This window comes from Berkeleyomyces rouxiae (assembly GCF_048999995.1).
Source record: "Berkeleyomyces rouxiae strain 22BRR77 chromosome Unknown BrBRR77_ptg000002l, whole genome shotgun sequence".
NCBI lineage: Eukaryota > Fungi > Ascomycota > Sordariomycetes > Microascales > Ceratocystidaceae > Berkeleyomyces > Berkeleyomyces rouxiae.
Window position 1 is genome coordinate 2,991,329 of NW_027396492.1, and position 27,311 is coordinate 3,018,639.

The window sequence follows — 27,311 nt, forward strand, 5'->3', positions numbered from 1 at the left end:
GGCTCACTACATGGTAAATTCATCTTCTGTCACCACGCACTAGACAATGAATGCATGCAACAGTGAACAACGCACCTATCCTGAGTGTTTCAACCTCCAACAAAAGGCGGCACACTGGGGCACAATGCCGCGCAATTTTTGTGTGCATGTGTCAGAAGTGGCTAAAACGGGGGCTGCTTGTGCAAACCCTAACCCTTGCATACAATCCGCTAACTAGGTGAATTAGAGAGTGAATGAACCAATACCAAATCTTTTGCTTGTTATTGGAAGCTAATTAATTCTATGGTAATGCGACACTCTGTTCAAACCTAAAGAGAAATATAGATCTCATGCAGAAGCCACCCAGATAATTCATGACCTAAAAACAATCGCAGCTGAAAAGGATGCACTGTACACCAGCCGCGTCTGACTGGTGCCGTCAAGGAGCAAAACAAGGAAGACGATGGCGGAGCGAGGGCAGAGGAAGGACCACACCACAAGCGCAGCGAGATACCCACCGTCCACAAGTATTAGTATCCATAGTCGGATGAGATGCCCTCTAGTGGCTCTCGCTGCCGTCGTCATACGTACTGCAGCGCGGGCCACGCCATCTCAGGGCCAGGGCCGAGCCAGAGGCATCTCCAAGCATGCAAGCATAGTGTAAGCTTATGCCCGGCACCATTTCTTCCACATTGCCGAACCCGAGAGACAAAGGAAGAGAGACTTTCAGCCTGCACACATTCATCATCGTCACGACTTTGTTTTGTCGTGTCTTTGAGGAAACCTCCGACGCAAACACACGCAGCTGTATACAAATACCCGTGACACAAGCACTTGAACACGACCGTGATATAATGTACACACATCTATCCATACATACATGACTATAGCCAACTAGTTATGGTGTAGAGTGTTACCCTAACTACTCCATCCAAAATTTCCAACATACGTACGTGTGTTACGCGGTCTGGAAATGGAGTCTGACGGAGAACACGAGGACGACCTTGACCAAACACCAGATAGTCAGCCAGTGTCTGCTGCGTCTGCATATTGTACTGTACATACATACATACGTACGTCTCGATCTCACTTCCCATGGATAAGCTTTTCTGTCTCTTCAACGCGCCAAGTTCCCAGCGTCTAGCTTGGCTGTGTCGGGAGTGCGGATCGAAACATTGTGACACCGAGACATCGGGCCTGTCTTTTTCGGGCTCCCTCCTTTTCTTTCCATGCGTCACGGCTGCTGACAAGCTGGCGGCGAAGGGAAGAGAAGGGAGGGGGATCTTGGTGAGGAAGATGCCCACGCACAGATGTCCATAGACACAGATGCAGACACCAATACGTAATGGTCGACACGGGCGTGTCAATAGCAAATAGCCAGGGGCTGCCTAACAACGTGTTTCTAGGCCAGCACAGAGTGCAAAGGAGCACAAAGGGTCGCTAAAATCCACTAGCCGGGTCAGCGCATAGCGCTAGCCATGCTAACTTTTATGGCGGCTTTAGCTGGCAGATTTGCCTTTTTTAGGGCACCAAGGGAACTAAGAACACTCGGGGCATAAGCATGAATAGAGAAGGCCGTGAGAAAGGCGAGAAAAAGAAAAGAAAAAAGAAAGCAGAAAAAAAAAGGAAAAAGGGAGCCGAAAGACAACGCTAGAGTTTCATGTCAAACAATGTTTGGAATTGATTTGCGTCTCAGGGAAAACTACAGAACAAAAGGACAGAGAAAGACTTGGATTGAGCACCAGGAGGCACGTAAGGCATTTGTGCATCTGTTCAAGCGGTGAAGTAACGAGTATCACCAACTGAGGATGGATCTTGATACAGGGGACCACTGACAACGGCGACAATAGCCTGGCAGCCCGGACCGGTCTTTACGTTTGCTTGGAATCGTAGGGCCAGCTGCGAAGTGGGACACATAAGCCGAGCAGGAGTCCGAGACGCACAGAAGACGAGCGAGCTACATCCAGAGACCAACGGGAACGGCCACTTGATGCTGTGTATACTCCTGTCTTTGTGCAGGAACACAAGGGCAGCCATGAGTCGAACTCTCAGGAATTCTGATCGCCCATTCTGCAGATCTTACAGCCTGACTGATAACCTCACTAAGTGAACAAACTGAGTGGTGCGGACTTTATCGGCAAACCTCAGACTGAAAGTCGCGAGAAGGAGAAGAGTCTGAGTCGATGAACAGTCCGGCGTCTGGAAATTAGACACCCAATCTGGCCTAAGCCTCCTGTAGTTAACTACATAGTATTTGCGCAAGTGCTTCACAAGCAGCTTTCAGGGCAGCGCCTCTGTCGACGTGCAATTTTAACAAGCGAAACTTAGCTCTTCCTGCTCAGCTCTGTCCCAAGTGCTGTAATCCATGTTTCACTTGAGACTCGGGCGGGCTGGCTTCTCTGAGGCTCACGCACTCTTCTCTCCTGTTGCTCCTGTCTTGAGATGAGGTCTTGAGGCTTGACCGCTCCCGACAAAAGGAATCAGGAAGACGGCTTTTTCGGCCTCGTCTTGCTTATTTTTTTTTTCATCGTCGTCGGTTTCACTCTCCCACTCACTCACACACAGTGATCTCATGACTCGAGCCAGTAGTGCCCCTAGCAGCACACCTGCAATGTTGCAGCGCTGGCTCTTGGTCCTTCTCTCGAATTGCGTTGTCTGGCCCCCATCCAGTCTAGATCATGCCGGTATAAATTGCCTTGTAGCACTTGTAGCAGCCTACGGAAGCTTCGGCTGGTTCAGAGCCAGGTCATCTTGCAAAACAAAAAAGGTATCCCCTTCCTTGCTCTGCCGTCACGTCTGGAACTCGTTATTTATCTTCCGCCCCCTCGCCTGCTGGTCCTTGTGACCAATGTAATAACAAGCCATGTATGTGCCGACATAAAAGCATAAGTTGCATCAGGAGAAAGAAGCCGAAGCTTAGCCCAGAAAACTCAGCCAGCGTGCAGGAATGCTGTCAAGCATCAAGCTTTCCCTTTCTTCTTGGGCCTTTGCCTCCAAGTTACCTACAAAAGAACATGCCAAGCTAGATGGAAGGCCTTGGATGGCTCTAGACAAAAGGGAAGAAAGAAAATAGCGACAGCAAGGATAATCGCTTCGCTGTAGGCCTCGTTTTTTTGCTTTCTGCTCCGTTGATGATTGGCATCGGGAATAGGGATGGAATACGCTATCAGGAGATATTTGTACAAAATGAAAGGAGCCAATCTCGGCTTCTGTCTTGCTTGGTGGTCTGAATGAAACTGGTCATTTTTTTTTAAAAGACTAAACCTCGACAAAGTTGCAGATGAGATGCCTCCAAGTCCTGGGTCGATTCAATTTTACGCCTCAATATTGGCAAGCCATGTGTGGAACGTGTGGTGCATATATTTAGCAACTATCACATCGCATCGAGCGTGAAGTCGAGAAGGCTTGTTCACTATCCATATCAAGAGTGCATAGTACAACCCTAACCAATGCAATGCCCCGTTTCTTGTCACAAAACTCAAGTATTGCATGCCTATTCAGTGTTTCTTGACTCTGCTGTCCTGGCCTTTTATGGGGCTGGCTTTGTCCCAGACTCCATGGCTTCCACACTCGTATCCTCAACGCGCCACATGTACCACATGAAGATGCTTCGGTATGGCGCGAACTGCGCCGATATATCCTTCATCTCCTGTTCGCTCATGTACTTCCACTTGCCCTTGCTACTGCTCCTAAGCCGAGCTACATCGCGCCCTAGAAACGCCGCCATACCGCGCTGCACGCCCAGATCGCCGAGTGAGAAGACGTCGGGCCGGCGGAGCACAAAACATGCAAACATCTCAACTGACCAGAGGCCGAGACCACGCACTGCTGTCAGCCGCCTGACTAAGTCGTCGTACGACGCCCGGGCGAATAGGTCAGCTGAGAGCTCGCCCGTGGTGAACTTCTCAGCAAGGCCGTGTATGTATTCGGCCTTTCGCTGAGAGAGACCTGCTGTGCGTAGAGTGAGAAGGTCCCGATTAATTACTTGCGATGGAGTGGGAAATGATACCGGGTGATTCTTGTCGCCGTTTGCGTTGCTCTCATCTTGCTCTTCACTTTTAACAACCACATCTGGAAGCTCTTGATCGCTGAATAAAGCGACAAACCGTCGCTTGATACTTTTTGCTGCAGCTCCAGAAACCTGTTGTGAGATAATACTGCTAACCAGACCCTCCCATGGATCTACCGTCTCCACGAGACCCTCCGGAGAAAACATGGAACAATCATGTTTTTCAATTAGGGGCGCCATTCTTGAATCTACTGATACTAGATGACGCAAGGCATCTTCCAGTAGCGTGTCCTTGTTGTTAATGTGTACTGACATCCTATCGATTTTGAAATCGTTCGCTATAGTCCCCGGTGAAGAAGGAGGAACGATACGAGCGCTCTCAGGAGATACTAGTGTTGCCGCAGTCAGATTAGACGCAGCGAGTCGAAGCGCTGAGGGCGTTTCGGAGAGTCTCTGAGGCCGGCGTTTTCTTGTTGGGGTGCCTGGTAGCTCTGGGAGTTCGACATACTCGCCAAATGTGGGAGGGGATGAGGGAACTTCGGTAGATACACGGGAGGAGATGGCTTCGGAAGCATCCGACTTTCTCTTTCTAGTCATTGTCGGAGGGTTTCTTGCTGGAGGCTTACGCTTGGGAACCTGTTCAACTGTTTTGGAGATGGGATCGACAACCATCGAGGCAAGACGTGCTGATCTTCGCATAGTGATGACAGGCTGAATGGGTTTTGGGTGTGAAGTGAATGGTACTGCTGTAGTGGCCACGAGTCGGGAGGCTATCAACAGGTTGACAGGCGATTCGGATTCAAATGTGAGAAATGGCACGGAAAATACACAAATGGTGATGATAGATCAACCGTTTGCTGCCTAAGTTCAACGGGAGAGGGGGCGAAGTTTGGCGGAATTCAGATTATTAATCGCGCCATCACGTGCGAAGTGCAGGGTCGTATTTGCGCCGATCGCACAAAACCAGACCTCGTATGAAAACCTGAAATGATAGGATAGGCCACTCAGTTTGCCAGAGAAAACGCACGCCAGTTGACAATATTGCGAATTGGCAAGCGAAAGAGGTTCAACCTGTTAGCCCTTTTTGACTCAAGTTGGACCCTCCAGCCCTGATTTCGACAACCCGGCATTAGCTCTTGTAGGCCTCAACAAAGAGCTCACGCATGCCCTTTAGCAACACTACAAGCTCCCTGGTTTCATTGACACGGTCAAGAACATGCTCAATCTTCTCTCTCTCAAGTTTTGGCCGGCAATGCTTGACATCATAGTCTCTTGAGGACGTCGAAAGCTCGAACCAGGCCTCACGTTCCCAGTCGCGTTCATCCACGTGCGAATAAATGAACTTGAGCCGATCGTCCTTACCTGCGCCCTCGATCTTGAGGCCAAGCGTTGATGTCCAAAAGTCAAGTTCGGGCACGTTGAAGCGCGCTTGCGACTCGAGCTGCGCTGCGTGCGCGCGCTGCGCAGCTAGGCGGGCGTCGATTTCGCGCTGGGTCTGCTCAATCTGCTTCTTGAGCATATCACGCGTAGTAAAGTGGCGGTCGCGCTGAGCTTCGAGTGAGGCGATGGCATCGTGCATTTCGCGGGTCTCGGCATCCTCTTTGTCGATACTTTGTTGAAGAGACGAGGTCTTGAGCTGTATGATTTCAATGTCCTTGCGCTTCATGCGTTCGTCCTCTGCGCGGGTGGTTAGTTATACACATGAAGGTGAACAGCTTGCTTTGAGCAATCTAGACCTACCTTGGAGTTCGGCAACATTCATGCGGAATTGATTGCGCTCTTCCAGCACCTGTTTGCGGCCCTGCTCAATATAGCCATCGAACTTGGATGTGAATCGTGACATGCGGTCGCGTAGGTCATCGAAACCAAAGTTGACATTGGGAAGAGTATCGGCGACTGAGGGCGCAGTCGGAGGTAGAAGTGATCTGGTTGAGGCGGATGGGTCAAAGGACATGGTGTAGGAATCGGACCGGGTAGTTTTCGGGTCGGCTGGTCTGTCGAAGATTGGCAAAGGGTAAAAGAGTTTAGAATGGGCTTTGTTTGAATCAAAGCGAAGATGGCATCAACGTTACACGGGCAGGATGCTTCCTTGTGGTTGGAAAAATGGCGGGGTAGAGACTGTTGGTTTGAGGGCGACTTTTATTCATCACGAAGAGAAAAGAGCAAACTTGCGCCTGGATGCTTTGGTTGCTAGGTCAACCCTGGTGGAAGTTGTATTATGTCAGCCACCATAAACAGAGGAACTCCAATCGATTGGCCCAGTAAAACTACCAGCTTGGTGTTTATCGATAAGCAAAAAAAGTCCATCCCAAATTCGGATCGCAAAGCAAAGTTGGAGATTTGCTTGTAAAGGCATCTTCTGCGACCACCTTTGCATCGCTACCGCTATCGAACATGCGATATATATCCGCCCAAACTCGAGTATTCCAGCTATCACAATTCATTTGAAACATATATCTCATTCGAGCTTCCCCTCCCAGACTTGGGCTTGGGCGTCATGCATTTGATCGCATCACAAGAAAGCCGGTTCACGCTCTTGTACTCACAGTTGACGATTCCCTATGGCTGATAAGCGCTATATGGTCGGCCTGAAATACGGCCATGCGGGGAATATCATATACCTACCCAAAGAGCACGCTTCCGAAGGCTCTGTTGGTGATCTCTATGCTAGTCAGCGGATCGACAATCGTGAGCCCGCCCCGGCCCTGAAACCCATTGCCCCCTCTTCCATTGGTAAAAGACACTGGCTAACAACTTTTGATTGTCCCTAGCACCTTCGTTTCAGGTCAAGTCTCCCTGGGAACTATGCTATACCTCACCTACGGCCCAATATCCCGATACAGTTGACGACCAGCCCTCCACATTCTCTGTGAAACGAGTACAGAAGAGATGGCTACAAAGCGCCCACCCCCAGACTTTTGCCGGCATAGGCGCACTTGCTGATCTTTTAGACGAAGAAGATAGCCCATCTGATGCTGATCAGGTAGTGCTACCGAGGAAAGCTTGCTTCGAAATTGGCGAAATTGCAAAAGTATCCGAATCTCCTCGATCTCGTGGCACAGTGCCTGTGGTAATCAAAACCTCGGGCAGCGCAGGCGAAATATTACACATTATCAGGCTACAGGATATGTGGTTCCAGTGGAAGGACAGCAATGACATCTCGATACGACTGCGCAATATGAGTCTACTTGATAAGCAGGAGGAGGTGTTTTGGTCACATGATGCCGCCCCCATCACAGCCATAAAGTTTGCAGTTGACCAGAGAACCAGGCGGCGGCACTGGGTTTTGGTTCAAAAGCGCAGCAGCACAACAATACTACAGCCAGAGCACCATACTGTACCTGTGCCCGTTGAAAATGGGAGAGTCGTCAATGGCGGAATGGCCTCTCGAATCAAACCCCGCCCTCTCATCACCATTACAAGCAGTCAGACCGGTGGCCGTCCGCATTCAAACATGGCTTTCACACCGACAAATGGAGCCCACGCGTCCCGTTTGGCCATCATCGATGAGATGGGGTATTGGACGATCTGGAGTATACAGGGCGCAGCAAGCGTGGCTAGAAATAGCGCTAATGTTTCTATGCAAATGTGCGGGCATATCAACAGTGGAATATTACCACATCCGTCGGATCCAACCAAATTTCCCCTACAACAATATGGAGTTATCTTTTGCAAGGTCGACCGGCCACCACCTGCTTTGTATGACACTACCCTGTCCAAAGAGGATAAAGACGGGAGTCAATTACTGGCCAAGTCTTGCATTGCGTTGGTATGGAACAGAAACAAACTTGCGGCTGTTGACATTGATGCCAAGAAAGTAATTGAATCTGTTCCCAAAATACTTCCTACAAGGCTGTCGTCAGAGTGTATTCTTGATATACAGATAGACCCGTCTAGTGAAAGCCGTTTCATAGTGCTCACGTCTCGGCACTTATTTTGGGTTGAATATGCTTTCAACTCCGAGTCAAGTGTCTGGAAGGCACAGGTTCTGATCGTGGCGACACACTACTCTTATCTAGATGAAGATGGAGCCCAAATGACTGTCTCGTCGTTCGCGGATGTCCAAAATATAACCACAACCCTGGTAATACTGCATTCACAGCAAAACAAGACGGTCAAATCCTTCTGGCTCCGTAGCATCAACGAAGCCAACTTTGTGCAACTACACCAGCGAACCATCATGATAGACTCACAGGATGGACATGACAAGTCGGCTGAAGCCATCATCAATGCAAGCTCCCTGCGTCTGTCTGGATGTGTCTGGGGTGAACGCAATGACGTTCCTTTTCTGGGCAAACCGGATCAAGAGAAAGCACAGGATGATCAACCAGGTGGCTCGACATCCAGTGGCTTCGTATTCCGTGAGAAAAGAGCGCAGTTTTGCCAGTTATTCTCCCTCAGTCCGACAGGCCAGATTGGGTACTGGATGTGTGTAGTTGCACCCGAAGCCGAGGCCAAAACTATCACTGCTCCCGAAGTCAATATTTATGCTTTGGCCAATCGCTGGTCCAAAATCATCAGGACACGGAAGCAGGCGTACATTGACTTCATCACACCCGCCTTTGTCATTCCCGATGGCCTATCAAACTATGAAGAGCTTGCAATGCGCCCCTTAAAACAACAACTACAACTGCAAATCGTGCGGGACTCCTCTGCTGGTGATGCTAATACGAAGCGTCTCAAACGCAAGTTTTCTCTGGCTTGGATGCAGTTGCAGAAATATTTCAGTACATTTGATGGTGGTTCTGAGCTCATGGATTATAACTCGTCTATCATCGGAGATAGAATTTTTGTCGTTATTCAGGACGGGGCAAGGTGCGGAAAACTGCCGTACCGAACATTGTATGTATATTGAACATTCTGGGATGTTGTTCATATGTTATTAAGCTAACAGTTATAGAATTGAATGTGCTAGCGCCGAGGAGCTTCTAGAAAGCCATACCAAAGACGACTATGGCTGGAGTTCGGAAATCAAGCATTCCTTGGATTTTGGCGATCAATCTCCTGTTACGAGCACTGTTGTGTCTTGGGAAGCCTTTAAAAGTCCGGATGTGCTGGTCCAGTTGAATTCTTTGAAAGCTGAACTAGCTCAAATATGGCCTATTCCGAGCCATACTTCAAGTATGAAAGGTGGAGAGTCTGCGTTTCGCAAGCGTCTTTTAACAGAGGTTGCACGCGATGCGGTACTGGCAGCCAACACAATCTCCATCCGCAATCTTGGATTCACGCACCAGCAACCCCAGGATCTCATATCTTCATCCCAATTAAACTATTTCGCATCCCCACAAGTCCCGGGCTCATCTCCCCCTCGGTTCATGTCTCGCAGCCAAATACCGCTGCCGAGCAGCAGCGCCGCCAAGGCGAGCCAGAAAGCCACTGCAGCCATTAACGAGCGTAAAGCCCGCGGCCGCGAGGCTATCCAGCGGCTATCGCAGTATGCCATATCGATTGAGGCCGAGGGCGAGCTCCAGGAGACTATGCCACATCAGGTTCTGGCATCATGGCCGAAGGAACTCGGTGTCTCAACAGACACATATATCGACTCACAGTCGATGGTCCATATTCGACGCGAAGAAGAGATTCGCAAAAAGCATTTGGCAAAGCTGGAAAAGAAGCGCCGCCAGGCACTCAAATATGGACTCGTCTCCGAGGGTCCTCGCACTTCACAGGTTGTCGATTCGCTGGTCCCCCAGTCTTCAGCGACTCCAAGAAGAATCAACATCCCGGCTCCGTCTATACAAGCACGGACTCATGCATTCACTCAGCCTAGTTCTCAACCTAATGGAATCTCGAAGATTGCTATGTCTCAGCCTGTAGCGGGCGTCTTTGGTGGAAGAGATGCTTTGAAGTTGCCCAAGAAAAAGAAGAAGAAGAAGGGTGGCATCAAATAGAGAGGGCTATCGAAGTGCAATTAGGGTATAATTAGGGTTAATGCATAATGATCTGGACGTGAAGAGATGGAGGTTGACTATCGTGGGCCACAAACTTTGGAATATTAATTCATAGACACGCAGTCTTTACCTTGGCTGACATTCGTCGACCTTTGCCAGATATAATCTGAATCTGAATTTGTCTTCGTTCTCATCTACGTGCCCAACCATGTCTCACCACTGCCAGGACGAACACCACGAGCATGGTGGCCATGACCACGAACATGATCACAGCGATGACGTAACGCCTGCGTTGGAGCACTCGCTATACCAGCACATTATTTTTGACCAGATCCAGACGCTGAATGAAGAAAGTGCCGGGAGCGGGCGTGGAATTGTCAAGAAGACGTGGTACGAGAAGAACAGCGTGGAGCCGGAGCTCCGGAGCAGTGCCGATGAGCAGCTGCTGATTGAGATTCCGTGAGATCTTTCCGAACCCCCCTGCCGCCGGAGTATGAATTCCGCTGACTCGGGAGTGTGTGTGTATTTGACAGATTCACGGGCCAGGTTAAGCTACACTCGATCCTGATCCGCACCGGGACGACGGACAGCGCGCCGCGCACACTCCACGTCTTTGCCAACCGTGACGACATGGACTTTGCTGAGGCCGAGGATTCTGCCGCCACCCAGACCTTTGAGCTGCCGCAGAGCAACGACGTGCAAGAGCTTTCCGTCAAGCGCGCCCAGTTTGCGCGGACGCGGAAGCTAACGCTGTTTTTTTCCGACAACTACGGCGATGGCGAGGAGGATGTCACAAAGATTCTCTACTTGGCTTTCAAAGGCGACTGGATGCAGACGGGCAGAGCACCCACGAATATCATCTATGAGGCGGCGGCAAACCCAAGTGACCACGCGCTCAAGGGCACTGCAAGCAAGAAAATGGGGAGCGATATCGGAGGCGGTGGTCATGGATTCTAGTGCTATCGTGTTTGTCGGTGGTTTTCACGAGATACACATAAAAAAAAGGGCTCCCCTTGCCCTATCTTTGAAGCTTGAAATGTGCCTTTCGTGATAGTCGGACAGGTTCTATCAGCCTTGTTAGCCAGGCTATGCCCCGCACCCGCCCCACAACCAATCATAAGACACAATTGTGCAAGACGAAAAAAATCGTAGACTGACGTCCATTTTCTGATCGTCGGATGTGTGGCTTTGAATGCGATTCCACTTTGAGCTTACTAGACCGGGTCTACGATAACAGCAGTGGCTTCAATTGGCTGCCCCAAGAAACATCAAACACTCCGCCACTTTGACTCGGCTTCCCGACTGCGTGCCTCCGTCCCCCCCCGCTCGCCACGCCCATCCTCAGACCTCCATATCGTCATCATGGCTCCGCGGTTGCCATGCCGCATAGGGTCCGCCCTGGCCCTGCCTCTGCGGCTATCTGCCCCCCTTCGCCCGGCCTCGGCGGCGACACCCAAGTTCTTTTCCCAGACCGCCAGCCCCGCCGTCAAGTACGGCTGGTCAACACACCCGCCGCACAGCAATCCACATGACTTCCGGCCCGCCGAGTCTGGCCTGCCGCCGCTGACCACAAGCCCCGACGCGGCGCTAGCCCGCAAGGCCTACACCACGCCCGTGCGCACCGGCGTCCTCGCCATCAAGAAGGGCATGAGCGCCGTCTTTGTCGGCAAGGTGCGCGTGCCCTGCACCATCCTGCAGCTCGACCAGGTTCAGGTGGTAGCTACCAAGAACCACGACACCCACGGTTACTGGGCCGTGCAGGTCGGCCTAGGCACGCGCAAGGCGGCCAACGTGGCTGCGCCGCAGCTGGGCTACTACGAGGCCAAGGGCCTCGCGCCCAAGAAGCACCTGGCCGAGTTCCGCGTGCGTGATGGCGAAGGCCTACTGCCCGTCGGTGTGCAGCTGCAGCCGTCGTGGTTCAAGCCGGGCCAGCACGTTGACGTGCGTGCAACGAGCAAGGGCAAGGGCTTTGCCGGTGGTATGAAGCGTCACGGATTCGCCGGTCAGCCGGCGTCGCACGGTAACTCTAAGACACACAGAGCCATTGGTTCGGTCGGTCCGTCGCAGGGCGGTGGTTCGCGTGTGCATCCCGGCAAGAAGATGCCGGGTCGCATGGGCTGTGAGAGCACGACGGTGCAGAACCTCGAGGTCCTGCAAGTCGACGACAAGACTGGCGTGGTCGTTGTTAAGGGCGCTGTTGGCGGCCCCAAAGGTGGCCTGGTCAAGCTAGCCGATGCCATCAAGAAGAAGACTCCCCCTGCTATCCACCGCGCCAAGGCTCTCTCCGAGCTGATTGCGGCTCACCCCGATGCCGAGGCTAACCTGGAGAATGCGCGCAAGATGCATCTAAAGTTCAAGACTGCCCGCCAGGAGATGGTTCTGCCCGAGGCTCTATGAAGATGGTTCAACAGAGGGAGAGACTAAGGGCATGATGGGCCCTGCTGTCCGGACCGACGCTTTGTTTCATTACATCATCACTGTACTTGTACTATCACACATGAAGAAATACCCTATCTACGAGGTCAACGCATTTCAGGGAAGAGTTGGTTAGACAGATTTGATAGGGGATGGAGAAAGAGCTAGGCATAAGGGACTGCCTCTATATTTTTGCGTTCGCCAAAGCTATGCTACATATTGTACAGATACTGTGATTGAAACTTGTTTTTCCTGTTCACCATAAGCCACAAAATTGACCATTGCAAACTCATTTTGAGGAAAACCAAAGTCAGTTGTATGACACACAGCAACAGCATCTTCTTGCTACCAAAGGAGCAGTGAGATTGGCAGATGTCTAGGCGGAAGACCTGCTGAAGAACCTAGACACATTGGATTGAAGAGGGGGTTGAGAATGGTCTCTCGGTAACATGAGAGGTGCTTGATATTGCTCTGTTCTGCCCACATAGTTAAGTGCCATTATCAGCTTAGTTATTGGCGGGTTTTTGTCTGAAGCCGCGGGTCTGAATAGCCAAGTCCTCCTCGTCTAGCTCTAGCGCCGTGTTGAGGATGGAGCCCATGGGATCGCCGCCGTCGAGAAGATCAATCCTCTTGCCATCGGGCGTCGTTAGACTCCACTCGGTGGTCTCAAACTGGCCACGGTCAGTGTATCTGTAGCTGGCAAAGGTCATGACGGCCTCGCCCTTGTCGCCCTTGACACCAAACGAGATGTTGATGCGGCCGTGCAGCTGGTTCATCTCGCCCGAAATCCACGGGATCCGCTGCTTGAAGTAGATCTCGTTGCCCAGGATGGCGCGCGCGCGCGGTGACGTGCGCAGTGCATACAGCGTCGAGTTGGTCACTGACGACGTCATTTTCTGGTAGTTGAAAATAGCCGCGCTGCAGAGAGCAATCAGTCCAACAAAGATGGGAAGCGAGCGAAACCACGAGAACTGGATGGAGCGGACATCTGTAAGCGGGGGGCGGGGGGGGGGGGGATACTGTTAGCAAGTAGTCTTGGGAAAGAAAGGAGGGGGGAGCAGGGTTCTTGTTTCTCTACTTCGGCGTCGACCACCCGCCGTCGGTTGTCCCCGCGCTTCGGCTTGACTTACCAGGCAGCTCGCGGTCGGCCCTGCGTTCCATCAGTGGCCCATCGCCGACTCTCGGCGCCGGTGTAGATGACGGCATCGATGACGCCTGACGGGCTGTGCGGGTCCATATGAGCGACCGGGAGACAGGGCTCCGGGCCAGCCGAGCAAAAGCCCTCTGCTGAAGCGCTCTTGCAAACATTGTTTTTTTTGCTGGTTATGGTGCCTTTTCGATGTAAAGCTCCCAATGCGTCACTGACGAACTTTCGATGTCGCTCGAAAGGTTCTGCGACATATAGAAGGAAGTGGGTCTGAAGACCGGCAGTTAGGGTCTTTTGGAATTGCGAATGGCTAGAGTTAGGGTTGGAGGCAAGCTTGGAGTGGGGCTCTCGGCCATGATTCTTGCGTCACTGTCCAAGCTTGCCTTCGAGCTACAGATCTAGGCTGCTTTGATCTCCAAACAGAGCTCTGCTTCTGCGAACTAGACCATATATACTGGCTACTACAACTATACAGAAAAACTCCAATTTGCTAAACTGATTAGTCCTCATAGGTCTTGCCCTCCACCCACAACAACCGTCATATACACATCCAGATCCCTCTTAGAATGGCTAGTGTCTCTCAATCTGCCGGTGCCCGCCTGCGCAAGACCTTCCACTACCCCGAAGACTCCGACTCCGACAGCTTACACCCCGACCGGCCCGAGTTAGACGAACAAGGTACGCCCACCCGACGCCCGCCGCGCCTCTCCCGCAGTGTTCCGTGCCCGCGCACCCCGCTGACACTTGCCTCGTAACCTGCCGTGCCTTTGCCTCTCCCCCCTCGCAGAACAAGAAACCCTGATCCGCTCGCTCGCCGCACACAATGCCGCGCGCAACGCCCAGTTCCACCACGTCCTACGCCTGCTCCCGCTGCTTGCGGGTGTCGCCTACGCGCCCGCTGTTCTCGGTGGCACTGCGCAGCGCACCCTCGTCCCTTCGCTGCTCGCGCTGACGTCGCTGGCGGCTACAAGCTTTCTCGTGCACCGACTACCACAGCAGGCTACTGGGTTTGTGGCTCTAGACCGGCGCGCAGCGGAGGCGAGAGCTCCCCAGCGCAAATCGTTCCTGGCGCCGCGCGGCAGCGCGCGCGCATGGGTGCCCGAGTCACCGCTGGAAATGTATCTGCCATATCTTAATCTGGCGCTGGGGGTGCTGGCGGGGCTCAGCGGGGCTCTAGGCCCTGCGAGAAGCGCTTCTATGTGGTGGCTAGATGGAATTTTGGCGGCGTTACCACTGGCGATTCTGGGGGTGGTTGTTGGGGCCAAGATGATGATGGCTGGCATTGATCCTGAGGAGTTGTCGGCTCTCAGGTATGACTATAAGGGTGCGTAGGTGTAGCACGCCCACCAAAATTTATTTGAGTTGAGCAGACGGGCTTCATTTTGTGCTTCATGTAGTGATGTTCAAGTACTCTATTTTGATCTATGAAAGTACACAGGCACTGTCATGCTCCATGAAATCAACCTACTAACTACCTAAAGTATACCTCCGAAAATCATTACATCTATTGATACACGACACAGCCCTAATCACAAACAACTGAATCAAACTAAATGTCAATCGATTCGTTGAAACGAAGAACACCGTGACTTCGCAGTACACCATCGACTCCTTCTGGAAGCTTTCTAAACATCTCTGGCCGGGGGCTGGCATTAATTGGATCCAGGGAGCGGTCGGTGACAAGCGCCAGTCCATTGGACTTGATGGCGTCAATGAGGGCCGGGACAAGATTCTAAAGTACGTATGTTAGCCACTGCACGGGAAGGTGTGTAGATACCAATCTAGTGTGGTCACGGCAAATGGGACTTACTAGGAGCTTCCCGGAACAAATGAGACCCATAAGATTGTTACTCTGCGCCACACGCGTTGCCTCTTTGATGGAGACAGCGCGGCGCCCACTGGACTGCACAATGTCGGGAGCGGTCATGGCTTCGTCGTGGCCAAGATCATTGCACAGGAATACCGGGAAGTTGGGCTGCTTCCAATTGAGGGCTGTGCATAAAGACGAACTGTACGAGCTAAAAACAATTGATCGCACGATATCGGGAGACTGGCCTCGTTGCGCACGGGCATGGTCAAAGACAACATTGAGGATTGAGTCGGTGAATGAATTGAGATCAAATGCCGGGCCAAGGTTGAATGCTTGCTCCTCTTCGGGCGTTGGGTATAGGACTTGGATGTTGACATGCATCCAATGAGGAAGCAGCGTAAGTGCTTCCTCCAGTGTTATGCCTGCATTCGCAAGAACACTGTGAATACGAGAGATGGAATCGATTTGGAGGCCTGTGATGGACGACACTTCAGCGCGAGCAGTGCCCGAAGAAGTGGTGTTGATGAATTGTTCCAGTGTCAGCCTGCAGACTGGGATGTCGAGCCCATTTGTAGTGATAGTCCAACGAGGCCACAAGACAGGTATGCCATCAGAAGTTTGCTGCACATAAATGCGGACATAGTCACCCGACAAGCTCGATCCCGTTACAACAGATCTGGGATGAGTTTCAAGCTGACTAGTTGCTTTCCAGTAGGTCTCAAAGTCGGTGATTTCCAGGGGCTTACCACCAAAGGGTTTTATAACCTGGGTGGTGAAGCTAATTTGTCCGATGGCACGCAGTCTGGGATCAAAGAGAGGTAGATTCATGTTGCACGAGTTATTGCGGAACGTTGACGGCAGGGCCACAGTCTTGCCAATAATCTTCGCGCCATATGTAGGAAAGACATCAAAGTCGAGGGTAAAGCTTTCAAGATTGTCCACTTGGAAGGAGACAAGACGCGTGTCTTCCTGGAAAGGTAAAATGATGTTCTTGGGGATGAGGTCGGTGGCCTTGGAAGAAATGGTGAGACGAGCGGCAGGATACTTACTGCCATGGAAGAAGGCTAAAGGCGTATCACCACTCTCGCCAAAGTTGATCTGGACTACGGTCTTAGTGTCAAGGAAGTTGTGGCCATAACGGCGAAGGGGAATGATGGGAGGAGGAAGTTCGAGAACGGGAATGGCATCCAAGTCTAGAGCCATAGGCGTAGGGTCGACGCTGCTGTTGGGCCCAAATCCAAGCACACCACTCATAGGAGACAGTTGCGAGGGTGGATGGACAAGCGGACTGGCCCTTGTCCGGGGGTTATACGGAGTCAGAAGCTTCATGCACTCCAAATGGCCCTCCCAGGCAGCATAGTATACGGCAGTGAGATCCTTTTCATCTACGATGTTGGGGTCGGCTCCAAAGTCCAACAATGCTTGTAAGCAGGGGACGTTGCCTTCACTGGCAGCGTGGACCAGTGGCGTCCAGCCATAAAGCTTGTCGATCTGATTGAGGTCGGCACCGTAATTTTGCAAATGTTCAAGAATCTCTGGGGTTTTCGCTGATCTCGCAACAAGGTGTTGTGGATAGAGGCCTTCTGCGTCAGGCACGATTTTGGCGCCATTTTTGAGGAGGAGCTCAACAATGTGGACGGAGCCATATTCGCAGGCGAGGTTAAGTGGTACATGATCGGCATCTGAAGTGGAGTCAAGCCGGGCATTTGCTTGTAAAAGGCGCTGTACACATTCGTAACGACCGTGGATTATGGCGTGAATTAAGGGCGTGAAATTGTCATGATCAATGAGGTTGATTGTATCGGGGCTCGCTGTATTGTAGTTAGTATCGCGTTCTTGAAAGTAGGTCTAAGACCTTTGGGTAGAAGTGTCTACTCCATGGGGGGTTTTGGGGCTTCCTAGGTGGCATGGAGCTCTTACCGGATAGTAGAACCTCCAACATATCTAAACGGCCATGAACACTGGCATAGTGAAGGGGGACTCGGCCATAGACATCCATGCGTCCTGCCGACACGCCCTTTTTCAAGCCGTACTCCAAAATTTCGGAGCGGCCATATATGGCGGCTTGATGCAAGCAGTTGCGCTCGTTGATGTCGTCTTCCGACTGGATATCCACAAGTCCTGTTTCCAAGAGAACCCATAGAGCTTCTCTGGGCGCGTCGTGAATGGAGGCAAGGAAGGCCCGTGTTATCCTCTCCACAACGGCAGACTCGGTCGTTGCGCCAGAATCGAGAAAGGCCTTCATGCGAGCAACAAGGTCCTTGAGCATTTCAATGTTGCCGGCAATAACTGTGTCTAGGAGTAAAACGTCGGCATCGCCCTCGCCTGTGCCCACTGTTGTAGTGACGACATGCTCCTGGCGGTCCTCGAAATTAACCTGGTCGCCGTCTCGCCATGCGCCAAGTTCTTGGAGACTTGTGGTAGCCTGGTCGGATAGCTCGCTGATGACGGTAGGGTTGAAAAAGGGCTGGACCTCGACTGCGCGGGAAAGATAAAGTTCTTTTGTCTTGGATTTAGACGTCTTGTCCCATTTTTTGAGGATTTTGGAAAAGGCCGTGCCATTGATCTCGACAAACTGCTGCAGCTTGTTGAGATCTGAGGCAAATTGCTGGAAGCCCTCCTCCAGGGTTGTGAACTTGGCTGAGCGGCGAGCAATGCTGGTGGGCCGTGACTGAAGGACCTTTTTCTTGTCGAGGAGGGTTTTTAACCGCACCTTGAGCTCAGCTTCTTTCTGCAGATAAAAGGCATTTACCTTTTCCAGCTCGCGTTCCTGTGGCAGACAAGAGGCGGGTGCTTGATTAGAGCCATGTTGTGATGCATCGTTTAGAATTGGTCTTTGTTGCACCTACCAGCTGGAAGAAGAAGGTCGCCTTGTTTGCTTGTAATGCAGCCTGTGAATCAAGTGGCGTAGAAGGGCGGTGGATGTCGTTGATTGCGCCAAGCGTAGGGGTAGCCGACAGTCTCTTGATCAGCTGTTTGGCGGAAGCAGCAGGCCGGATAGGCAGCTCATGTTAGCAGAGCGCAGATACAGCGGAGGAAGACAACGGGCTCAACGCACCTTTTTCAGGGCTTTGTAGTTGACGAAGCTGGCGGCATATTCTGGGACCTCAAGCTGGCGCTTCTGGATTTGCTTGCCGAATTTCCTTGGGGCCAACGACCGATTAGCCAAGTGTGTCTAGGGTGCGCAAGAGGCGAAGCCTACATACATGGTGGCAGATGAATCACTGGCTCGCGCTCAACTGCAAGACGTGGAGGATAAGCAAGCAATGGCTTTCCCTGGTCCTGGGCTCTACTCTACCAATTGTCAGTCGGAGATGGGCAGCAAATGATGAGAGTGCATGCAGGATTACATTGCTAGCCTTTCTGTGTAACTTGTACAAATAGTGAGAAGCAGGGCCGCCGAGAAATGGAGCTGCGATGACTGGCCTCGGGGGCGGATTGGCGACACGGGACAAAGGGCTAGTCGGCAAAGCTCGGGAGAGAGGAGAGAGATTGAAGAGCAGACAACAAGGAGTCTAGCCGGCCGCGCAGGGAGAGAAACAGCGGAGTGACAGCACAGAACAGCTGGCGGTGATGAGGGTAGGCTCTATCTAAACAGGCCTCGACAATGGCCCTCTGTTGCTTTTTAGTGGATAACGAAGAGACTGTGAGTGAGGTTGCATGGGCTGGACAATGCCGAGCGAAGCAAGCACAAGAGGCGAGAGTCGAGAGTCGAGATTCGAGAATCCACGCTTGGCTGGGAGTATAGGGAGCGCAGTTCAAGGAAGCCAGAGAGAGCGAGAGAAGGAGACTTGTGCCAGAAAGGACCGGACGGTATGGTATGGCTTGGATGGCGGGCGGGCGGGCGGGCGGGCGGTGCGCAGTTCAAACTTGGGCGGGGAGTCTTTCGCTGCGGTCTAGCGTGCCCTCTTTATTGCAGCAGCATACGCTGTCAGGCCAATGCTTCCGTAGGAGTGTAATTGTGTGAATGATCCCTGACCAACTGGAGTCGCTGGTACTTTGCTTTGGGGGCGTGCTGTATTGTGCAGTTACCTGCATCCATGATCAAATAACTACGCCTGATAAGCAAGGCTTTTAACCCTATCTGCGCGCCTGTCCTGCGTCAGGCTCAGCGGCGCTATCTCTCTATACACTGTCACACGTCCAAGACACCATGACATGTACGTGGACTTATGGCTTGCTTGACGCGCCTTTGAGCTTTGTTTTGCAGCGCAAGCCCAAACGAACAGGCACCTCAGAAGCAAGCATCCAAAAGACTAGGAAGGTAGGTAGGTACCTTGTACACAAAGGATCGCCCCTCCCCCACCTGCCCCTTAAGTCAACCAGAATATATGTACATAACTGGAAGAGGAAGATCAACCAGAAGGCAGGAGGCATTTCTCCCATCCTAGTGCGCTTCCTGCTCCTGCTCTATTTTTTTCTGATCGTGCCATGCGTTGTCTGTCATCCAATCGCGCTGAGCCTTGGGGCCTCGTGGCTGGTGCAGCCACATGTCAACCAACCGCATATCGAATAGATGTACTACGTACATACACATAGTGCAGGTGCTTGGAGATTTCTAATAGGCTGGCCCCATGCACACACATACATATTGAGGGAGAAGCCACTTAATAGCTTGATTCTGACTTCACCCCTCCATAACACCAACTAGTGAGAACTATCAACATATACCCAACACGCACCAACGGCATCTGGGCTCGCACGCAGGTAACTCGATATTCTGATGCTGCGGCATTTGCCCACCGTGTCTTCTTATAAAGCATCTCTTCTGGCCCTACATGTGTAGTTACATACAACATACTTGTAGCACTTGTACTGACGCTTGTAAAAGCACATATGTATGTGTGTATATACACCAACCGAATCAACTAACACAGACCCAAATAGGATACATCAACCCACGCGAATACGAAAGCAGGACCACCTTGTATGTAACATGAAAAGAAAAAAAACAAGAAAAAAACCCCATCAACACGCATCGGCCCGTCTTTCACCCCCGCCATCACCACTCCATCATTGTAAATGTCAGCCAGCATCACGCCTACGGCTTTTTCGGCTCTGTCACGAGACTGTCCGACATGGCCTCGGCCGCCGCCTTGCGCAGCCTCTCAGAATCGCCGCCCTCCTTGTCTTCCATCTTGATCTCCTTCTTGGAGTGGGTGTCACGTTCATCATCGCTATCACCTAGCGTAAAAGGGTCGTTGTCTGTCACGGGCGTCATGACAGCTGGAGATAGCGGTTGCCATTTGCTCGCCTTGGCTGCCGATGCCGATGACGATGACGGTGCGGCGTTGGTGGTGGCGGGTGGCGCTCCCGTAAATCCATCCTTTGAATTACGCTGTGTTATGGTGTCGTATGATTCGATTTCGTCAATCTCCTCTCGGAAAGCTACCTTGCGACCAACCGGCGATTTAAGCGGCGGTGGCGGTGGCCGGAAGAGATTGGGGTTAGATGGAGACTTTTTGCCGCCGTCGCGGAGAGGCGCTGTTGGAACACTTGTTAGCTACAAATAGAGGGTAAACAGTATTTGTGATAAATGGGCCACTAGTGAACCTAACCTTGGGCTGGTAAACTTACTTCCATCAGCCGAGAGCTTCATACCGGCAAAATCGTCAGTGATGACCTGCGGGTCCGCGTCATATCTTTCGTAATCACCGCTTCTACGGGCAGGGCCACCAACCGGGCGTCTGTTGAAGCCAGGTGTTCCTGGCTTTTGTTGGTTGTAGGGTGGAACCGAGCTGTCGTCATTTTCGTCTTCAAGAGCTTCGTCTAGCTTCTTCTTCATAGTAGTGATCCACGAATTGACTTTGGTTTGGGTCTCTAGGAATCCCTTGCGCAGGTTCTCCTTGATGACCGGCAAGTCGTCATCAATAAAGCTGTGGTCACGGTCGTATAGCTCGTTGGGGTTCAAGTTCTGGCCGCGCTGGCTATGCGACCCCTCGCCGTGAGTTCGGGCTTCGTACGCGCCTGCGTTTTCGTACTGCTCTGCAAGCTGGCGTGCGTATAACTCGTCGGATTCTAGCTGCGTCATGTATTTGCGCAAGCCCGAGGGCCGCGGGGGTTGAGGAGGGGCAGTAGTAGCAGCGGTCTCGCCCTCGTCGTCATCTTTACTGGCGTCGGGGTCGGTCATTTCTGGAGCAAAGAGGTCGGGTTAGCCCAGAAAAAAAAGAAAAGGATATAAACAAGGAAGTTATTCGTAGACTTACGCAACAGAGCATGGAAAGCACGATCTACATTACCAGAGCTTGCCGTTAGAACAGCTTTGATCACAGGAGCGTCGACAGACGGGAAGGCCTCCTTCAAGATATTCTCGTTCTTCTGAGTCTCGGTCATTGGTCTAGCGGTATTGACGGATAAATTCAAATTCTCTTCGGTAGTCGGGGAAGATACAGAGGCGGGCTTAGGCGCAGTCGGCGAAGGGGAGGGCTTTTGCACAATGGTAGCAGCAGCCGCAGAAGGGGTATTGGTCGGCGACGGACTCTTCAGGCCATCATCACCAGGACCATCTTGTATATCATCGTCGTCCAGATCAAGGGGGCGAACTGTCGTAGGCGACTCAGGGACAGGGGATTTAATCTGAGATGTACAAAATTAGCATTCATTATTAACCAGCGCTTGTAATTTGAACAGCGGCATCTATGGCCTGCAAACAGCGCAGCAGGCCGGCGCCAGCAAGATGAGCAGGGGTCGAGGCGGCGCCGACGCTGTGGGAGATGCGGAGTGCAGCAGAGGACAGTGGTGTTTTGCCACAAGGCGCTGTGTCCGGCTGATGGAGCAACGAGCGCCTCATGTTCGATGACAACCGTGCGGAGAGGCCGGTAGCTTGTGATCTATGACGACGTACCGGATCGCTGGGAGTAGACATTTTGACGGGCGGGAGGGGATACCAAGGTTGCGTCGATTTTTGCGGAGGAGCGGGTGGTACGAGACAACAACCAGAAGAAGCTTAAGCTAAGCTGACTCGCTGGGTTTCTGAGAGTATGCTGCTTTTGCTGTTGTTCCGGGGCGCAGGGAGAAGAAGGCTTAGTGAAGCTGGATCGATGGGCGTGGAGTTGGTGGTGACAGTGGGGCGAGATCCTAGGGGGACAGGCCCAGCTGGGCTACAAGTATTAAGATGAAATCAAGGGGAAAAGAGCGCACAACAGGAGGCAGTGGAGTGATGTGTCGTGACAAGGCGCAGCGCATAAAATGGGCGGGATGGTTGTGCCTTGAGATTTCCAGAGATAGAAGAGCCTCAGTAAACACAAAACCAGTACCAATACCCAAAGCGAGAAATGCCCAGTGTGGGCTTGCTGGTCATGCTTCCATCAACTTTGTTCACACACATAACTATGTAACTACACAACTAGTTAACTAACTAACTGCCCGTTCCACAGTTTTACTAGTGTATAGGCGCCTCAAACAACTGCTGGCTTATCCGGCCTTGTGCTTGCATTGCATTGAGGAGGGGCGGCCTCAAGGGATGACGCAACGGCGTAATTGTGTGGCCTGAATCAGGGCCTAAAGGGTAGCTCTTGGCTCCTAAATCTGACCTGAGACAAGGCAATGTAAGCGTTGTGCCGTCCAACGCTGGGCAGTGGGGAGCGGGGTTTAGAGGAAGAGCTTGGGTTAGGGTTCAGTGGATAATAGCTAGGGTCAATGACCTGTCTCGCGAACTGAATGCAAGCAAGACCTCTGAATCGTCAACAAAACGAACTGGGAAGAGCTCAAGTTATTTGAGGCTTGGCTAGGGGATGCCGTGCAAATGATGGTACCCAAGCAACAAAATATGGTAGGTAGAATAATGATGGATTGTGGCATTTTAAGACCTGGACACTGGAAATTATGAGGACTAGATATCAAACAAAAACAAGCAGACGATGAACAAAGGGAATGTAAATAATTAGGGAAGACGAAAAGCGATATGTATGTACAAGAAAATATGCTCACATGGAAGGAGAAATAGAGGCAAATGAAGGACAAAGATGGGGAAGGCCAACATTGGAACTTGTCAGGAGCCGGCACTGAAAAAAAAACATTATAGGAGGAAGACGGCGAATGCTACGACGGCAGCCGGGAAGCTGGAGAACGAGCGTGAAGCACCAGCAGTTTCAACCGTAGAAGGCAAAGCGGAGGCTGGGGTAGATATACTATCTGGAGCAATGGTAACAAATGTGGTGCTGGGGGAGCCATCGGTGTCTAGGACAACGGAAGTAGGGGAGCCGGAAGCAACAGTGTCAGAAAGAATGGGGGTTGCCTTGACCTGAGCGTACAAATGGGAAGACAAGGCCGCGGTAACAGATGAGGAAACGAATGGCTGGCTTGGAAATGTAGCCGGGGAGCTGGATGAGGTGACGACGGTGGCCACTCTGGAGGAAAGTTGACTTTGGGTAAGGGTGGGTGACTTGGTTATAGGGACGGGAGTAAAAGTGTGGGTGCCGGGGACAGTGTTGAAAGTCTGAGTACCTGCAATAGTTGAGGTGGATGACTTGGTCCCAGGGACGGTGTACGTGTCCGAAGTCTCAGTACCGGGGACGGTAGCAGTGGTTGAATCAGTGCCGGGGACGGTAGCAGCGGTTGAATCAGTGCCGGGGACGGTGTATATGTTTGAACTCTCAGTACCGGGAACCGTGGCAGTGGCTGAATCGGTGCCGGGGACGGTAGCAGCGGTTGAATCAGTGCCGGGAACCGTGGCAGTGGTTGAATCAGTGCCGGGAACCGTGGCAGTGGTTGAATCAGTGCCGGGGACGGTAGCAGCGGTTGAATCAGTGCCGGGAACCGTGGCAGTGGTTGAATTGGTGCCGGGGACGGTAGCAGCGGTTGAATCAGTGCCGGGGACGGTAGCAGCGGTTGAATCAGTGCCGGGGACGGTGTATATGTTTGAAGTCTCAGTACCGGGAACCGTGGCAGTGGCTGAATCGGTGCCGGGGACGGTAGCAGCGGTTGAATCAGTGCCGGGAACCGTGGCAGTGGTTGAATCAGTGCCGGGGACGGTAGCAGCGGTTGAATCAGTGCCGGGGACGGTGTATATGTTTGAAGTGTCAGTACCGGGAACCGTGGCAGTGGTTGAATCAGTACCGGGGACGGTAGCAGCGGTTGAATCAGTACCGGGGACGGTAGGAGCGGTTGAATCAGTGCCGGGAACCGTGGCAGTGGCTGAATCAGTACCGGGGACGGTGTATATGTTTGAAGTCTCAGTACCGGGAACCGTGGCAGTGGCTGAATCAGTGCCGGGGACGGTGGCAGTGGTTGAATCAGTGCCGGGGACGGTAGCAGCGGTTGAATCAGTGCCGGGGACGGTAGCAGCGGTTGAATCAGTACCGGGAACCGTAGCAGCGGTTGAATCAGTGCCGGGAACCGTGGCAGTGGCTGAATCAGTACCGGGGACGGTGTATATGTTTGAACTCTCAGTACCGGGAACCGTGGCAGTGGTTGAATTGGTGCCGGGGACGGTAGCAGCGGTTGAATCAGTGCCGGGGACGGTAGCAGCGGTTGAATCAGTGCCGGGGACGGTGGCAGTGGTTGAATCAGTGCCGGGGACGGTAGCAGCGGTTGAATCAGTGCCGGGGACGGTGGCAGTGGTTGAATCAGTACCGGGGACGGTAGGAGCGGTTGAATCAGTGCCGGGAACCGTGGCAGTGGCTGAATCAGTACCGGGGACGGTGTATATGTTTGAAGTCTCAGTACCGGGAACCGTGGCAGTGGTTGAATCAGTACCGGGGACGGTAGCAGCGGTTGAATCAGTGCCGGGGACGGTAGCAGTGGTTGAATTGGTGCCGGGGACGGTAGCAGCGGTTGAATCAGTGCCGGGGACGGTAGCAGTGGTTGAATTGGTGCCGGGGACGGTAGCAGCGGTTGAATCAGTGCCGGGAACCGTGGCAGTGGCTGAATCAGTACCGGGGACGGTAGGAGCGGTTGAATCAGTGCCGGGAACCGTGGCAGTGGCTGAATCAGTACCGGGGACGGTGTATATGTTTGAAGTCTCAGTACCGGGAACCGTGGCAGTGGCTGAATCAGTACCGGGGACGGTGTATATGTTTGAAGTCTCAGTACCGGGAACCGTGGCAGTGGTTGAATCAGTACCGGGGACGGTGTATATGTTTGAAGTCTCAGTACCGGGAACCGTGGCAGTGGTTGAATCAGTACCGGGGACGGTAGCAGCGGTTGAATCAGTGCCGGGGACGGTAGCAGCGGTTGAATCAGTACCGGGGACGGTTGGAGCGGTTGAATCAGTGCCGGGGACGGTGTATATGTTTGAAGTCTCAGTACCGGGAACCGTGGCAGTGGCTGAATCAGTGCCGGGGACGGTGGCAGTGGTTGAATCAGTACCGGGGACGGTTGGAGCGGTTGAATCAGTGCCGGGGACGGTGTATATGTTTGAAGTCTCAGTACCGGGAACCGTGGCAGTGGCTGAATCAGTGCCGGGGACGGTAGCAGCGGTTGAATCAGTGCCGGGGACGGTGGCAGTGGTTGAATCAGTACCGGGGACGGTGTATATGTTTGAAGTCTCAGTACCGGGAACCGTGGCAGTGGCTGAATCGGTGCCGGGGACGGTAGCAGCGGTTGAATCAGTGCCGGGGACGGTAGCAGCGGTTGAATCAGTGCCGGGAACAGTAGAGCTTTTACACTTGGTCCTTGTCTCCAAACCACTAGAATTCTTCGTTTGTACCACCGACCATGTTGATGAAATCCTTGTGACCGATCCAGTGTTAGTCTTGGTTCTGCTCTTCGTTGATGCGGTCCTTCTGGAACCATAGTCTCCTGGCTTCGTCTTTGTACTCTTGGTCGATGTCCTCTTTGTCGAAATCAAATGGCTCCGCGTCACTGAGGTCTTACTCGGGCCATGGCCGTTGTACTTCGTCTTATTAATGCGTGTCCAAGTCTGCGTCGGACCTCCGCTAGTGGTCTTAGTACCCTTAGTCTGACTATGCTTTCGCGATGTACTCTTGCTATTAGACTCGTAGGCCTCGGAACGTGATGTGGTTGTTTGACCCGGCTCCGTAGTAGTGCATGACGTTGACGTTGTCTTATCTCCCTCCCGGCCCTTGGAGCTTGTAGTCTTGGTAAGTACAACTACCGTGGGCGTAGTGCGTCTCTGCGTCGCTGTCGCTGAGTACGTGATGCATGAGCAAGCTGACGATACAGCCTGGATATCATTGAGACAGTTTGTGATCCAAGTCGGAGCAGCAGAGTAGTCATAAGCGTTCTTGACCAAAAGCTTAGGACACTCGTTTCGGGCCTTGTCGATGTAGCGGCTATCAATCATGTTTCGGTAACAGCCATCTTGTTCCTGTAACCAACCCGTTAGTATCTTACCGCCCAGGGCTATCAGCAATGGCCACTTAGTCATCTCAAGGCACTTACACAATCGGGATACTTCCACGCTTGGACAGCCGCGACGGCAAGAATGAACTGCCGAATAGTTTTCTTCAACATGGTCAGGAGAAACAAAGCTCGTGATGAAAGGACAACGATGGGAATCGGGAGACAAATTAACGATTATAACAACTGAAGTAACGATGCTGGTTGTGATAACCAAACAGTTGGAAGGCAAGAATTATCAAAAATATCGAATTATCAGCACACTAACGAACCATATGAAGGCAGTTCGCTTAAAAGTGATGAGCAGCAGATATCAACCACCACCGAGAACTGCGGAGCAGTGGTTCTTATACATGTTGATTCCGAGTCGTGAATTGGTTCCAGACGTTGAGCTACACACTAGATGCATAGAACTCAATAACTAGGCGAATCTATACAGCTAGAACAGATTCTCCAGACATACCCAGTTCTCAGCTCGCTAAGCCCATATGTGATAGTCAAGTAAAAACTCTACCGCTGAATGTCGCCTTTCGCCATCACGTTCGCCCTGCGTCTACCAAATATCCAACATGATGTCTCGGTTAGAGTGCTGCATATACAGACAGAAAGCAGCCTGACATCTTGCCAACTAGTGTGTTATTGGTAATAATGGTAGGAGGATGCAGGGCCGAAATCTTGGCTCAACTGCCACGGCATAGCGGAATCCAGTCCGATGTGTTGTTGACTTTCAACTTCAGCTCTCTTACATGATTCCCAGGA

At 52.2% G+C, this 27,311-nt stretch overlaps 10 protein-coding genes across 10 annotated transcripts; 4 read left to right on the forward strand and 6 right to left on the reverse strand.

The window, feature by feature from the left end:
• Window positions 1-3,508: 3,508 nt before the first annotated feature.
• BROUX77_002396 (uncharacterized protein) lies at window positions 3,509-4,687 on the reverse strand (the record flags this gene model as incomplete). The annotated part of the gene is made up of 1 exon (XM_073746931.1): window positions 3,509-4,687. One exon carries the CDS (start codon window positions 4,685-4,687, stop codon window positions 3,509-3,511), a length of 1,179 nt encoding a protein of 392 aa, XP_073607478.1.
• Window positions 4,688-5,117: 430 nt separating this feature from the next.
• BROUX77_002397 (uncharacterized protein) lies at window positions 5,118-5,942 on the reverse strand (the record flags this gene model as incomplete). The annotated part of the gene is made up of 2 exons (XM_073746932.1): window positions 5,118-5,665; window positions 5,729-5,942. The coding sequence occupies 2 exons, from the start codon at window positions 5,940-5,942 to the stop codon at window positions 5,118-5,120; spliced, it is 762 nt and encodes a 253-aa protein (XP_073607479.1).
• Window positions 5,943-6,549: 607 nt separating this feature from the next.
• BROUX77_002398 (uncharacterized protein) lies at window positions 6,550-9,879 on the forward strand (the record flags this gene model as incomplete). The annotated part of the gene is made up of 3 exons (XM_073746935.1): window positions 6,550-6,676; window positions 6,760-8,830; window positions 8,889-9,879. 3 exons carry the CDS (start codon window positions 6,550-6,552, stop codon window positions 9,877-9,879), a joined length of 3,189 nt encoding a protein of 1,062 aa, XP_073607480.1.
• A 208-nt stretch (window positions 9,880-10,087) lies between these two features.
• On the forward strand, window positions 10,088-10,836 carry BROUX77_002399 (uncharacterized protein; the record flags this gene model as incomplete). The annotated part of the gene is made up of 2 exons (XM_073746936.1): window positions 10,088-10,338; window positions 10,413-10,836. 2 exons carry the CDS (start codon window positions 10,088-10,090, stop codon window positions 10,834-10,836), a joined length of 675 nt encoding a protein of 224 aa, XP_073607481.1.
• A 405-nt stretch (window positions 10,837-11,241) lies between these two features.
• On the forward strand, window positions 11,242-12,276 carry BROUX77_002400 (uncharacterized protein; the record flags this gene model as incomplete). Its single annotated transcript, XM_073746937.1, has 1 exon — window positions 11,242-12,276. The coding sequence occupies one exon, from the start codon at window positions 11,242-11,244 to the stop codon at window positions 12,274-12,276; it is 1,035 nt and encodes a 344-aa protein (XP_073607482.1).
• A 524-nt stretch (window positions 12,277-12,800) lies between these two features.
• Window positions 12,801-13,602, reverse strand: BROUX77_002401 (uncharacterized protein; the record flags this gene model as incomplete). Its single annotated transcript, XM_073746938.1, has 2 exons — window positions 12,801-13,282; window positions 13,425-13,602. The coding sequence occupies 2 exons, from the start codon at window positions 13,600-13,602 to the stop codon at window positions 12,801-12,803; spliced, it is 660 nt and encodes a 219-aa protein (XP_073607483.1).
• Window positions 13,603-14,007: 405 nt separating this feature from the next.
• Window positions 14,008-14,773, forward strand: BROUX77_002402 (uncharacterized protein; the record flags this gene model as incomplete). The annotated part of the gene is made up of 2 exons (XM_073746939.1): window positions 14,008-14,119; window positions 14,229-14,773. The coding sequence occupies 2 exons, from the start codon at window positions 14,008-14,010 to the stop codon at window positions 14,771-14,773; spliced, it is 657 nt and encodes a 218-aa protein (XP_073607484.1).
• Window positions 14,774-14,990: 217 nt separating this feature from the next.
• Window positions 14,991-18,459, reverse strand: BROUX77_002403 (uncharacterized protein; the record flags this gene model as incomplete). The annotated part of the gene is made up of 6 exons (XM_073746940.1): window positions 14,991-15,173; window positions 15,252-17,062; window positions 17,172-18,021; window positions 18,101-18,223; window positions 18,310-18,381; window positions 18,454-18,459. The coding sequence occupies 6 exons, from the start codon at window positions 18,457-18,459 to the stop codon at window positions 14,991-14,993; spliced, it is 3,045 nt and encodes a 1,014-aa protein (XP_073607485.1).
• A 1,833-nt stretch (window positions 18,460-20,292) lies between these two features.
• BROUX77_002404 (uncharacterized protein) lies at window positions 20,293-22,116 on the reverse strand (the record flags this gene model as incomplete). The annotated part of the gene is made up of 4 exons (XM_073746941.1): window positions 20,293-20,735; window positions 20,829-21,383; window positions 21,458-21,827; window positions 22,096-22,116. The coding sequence occupies 4 exons, from the start codon at window positions 22,114-22,116 to the stop codon at window positions 20,293-20,295; spliced, it is 1,389 nt and encodes a 462-aa protein (XP_073607486.1).
• A 1,152-nt stretch (window positions 22,117-23,268) lies between these two features.
• Window positions 23,269-26,496, reverse strand: BROUX77_002405 (uncharacterized protein; the record flags this gene model as incomplete). Its single annotated transcript, XM_073746942.1, has 1 exon — window positions 23,269-26,496. One exon carries the CDS (start codon window positions 26,494-26,496, stop codon window positions 23,269-23,271), a length of 3,228 nt encoding a protein of 1,075 aa, XP_073607487.1.
• Window positions 26,497-27,311: the final 815 nt, after the last annotated feature.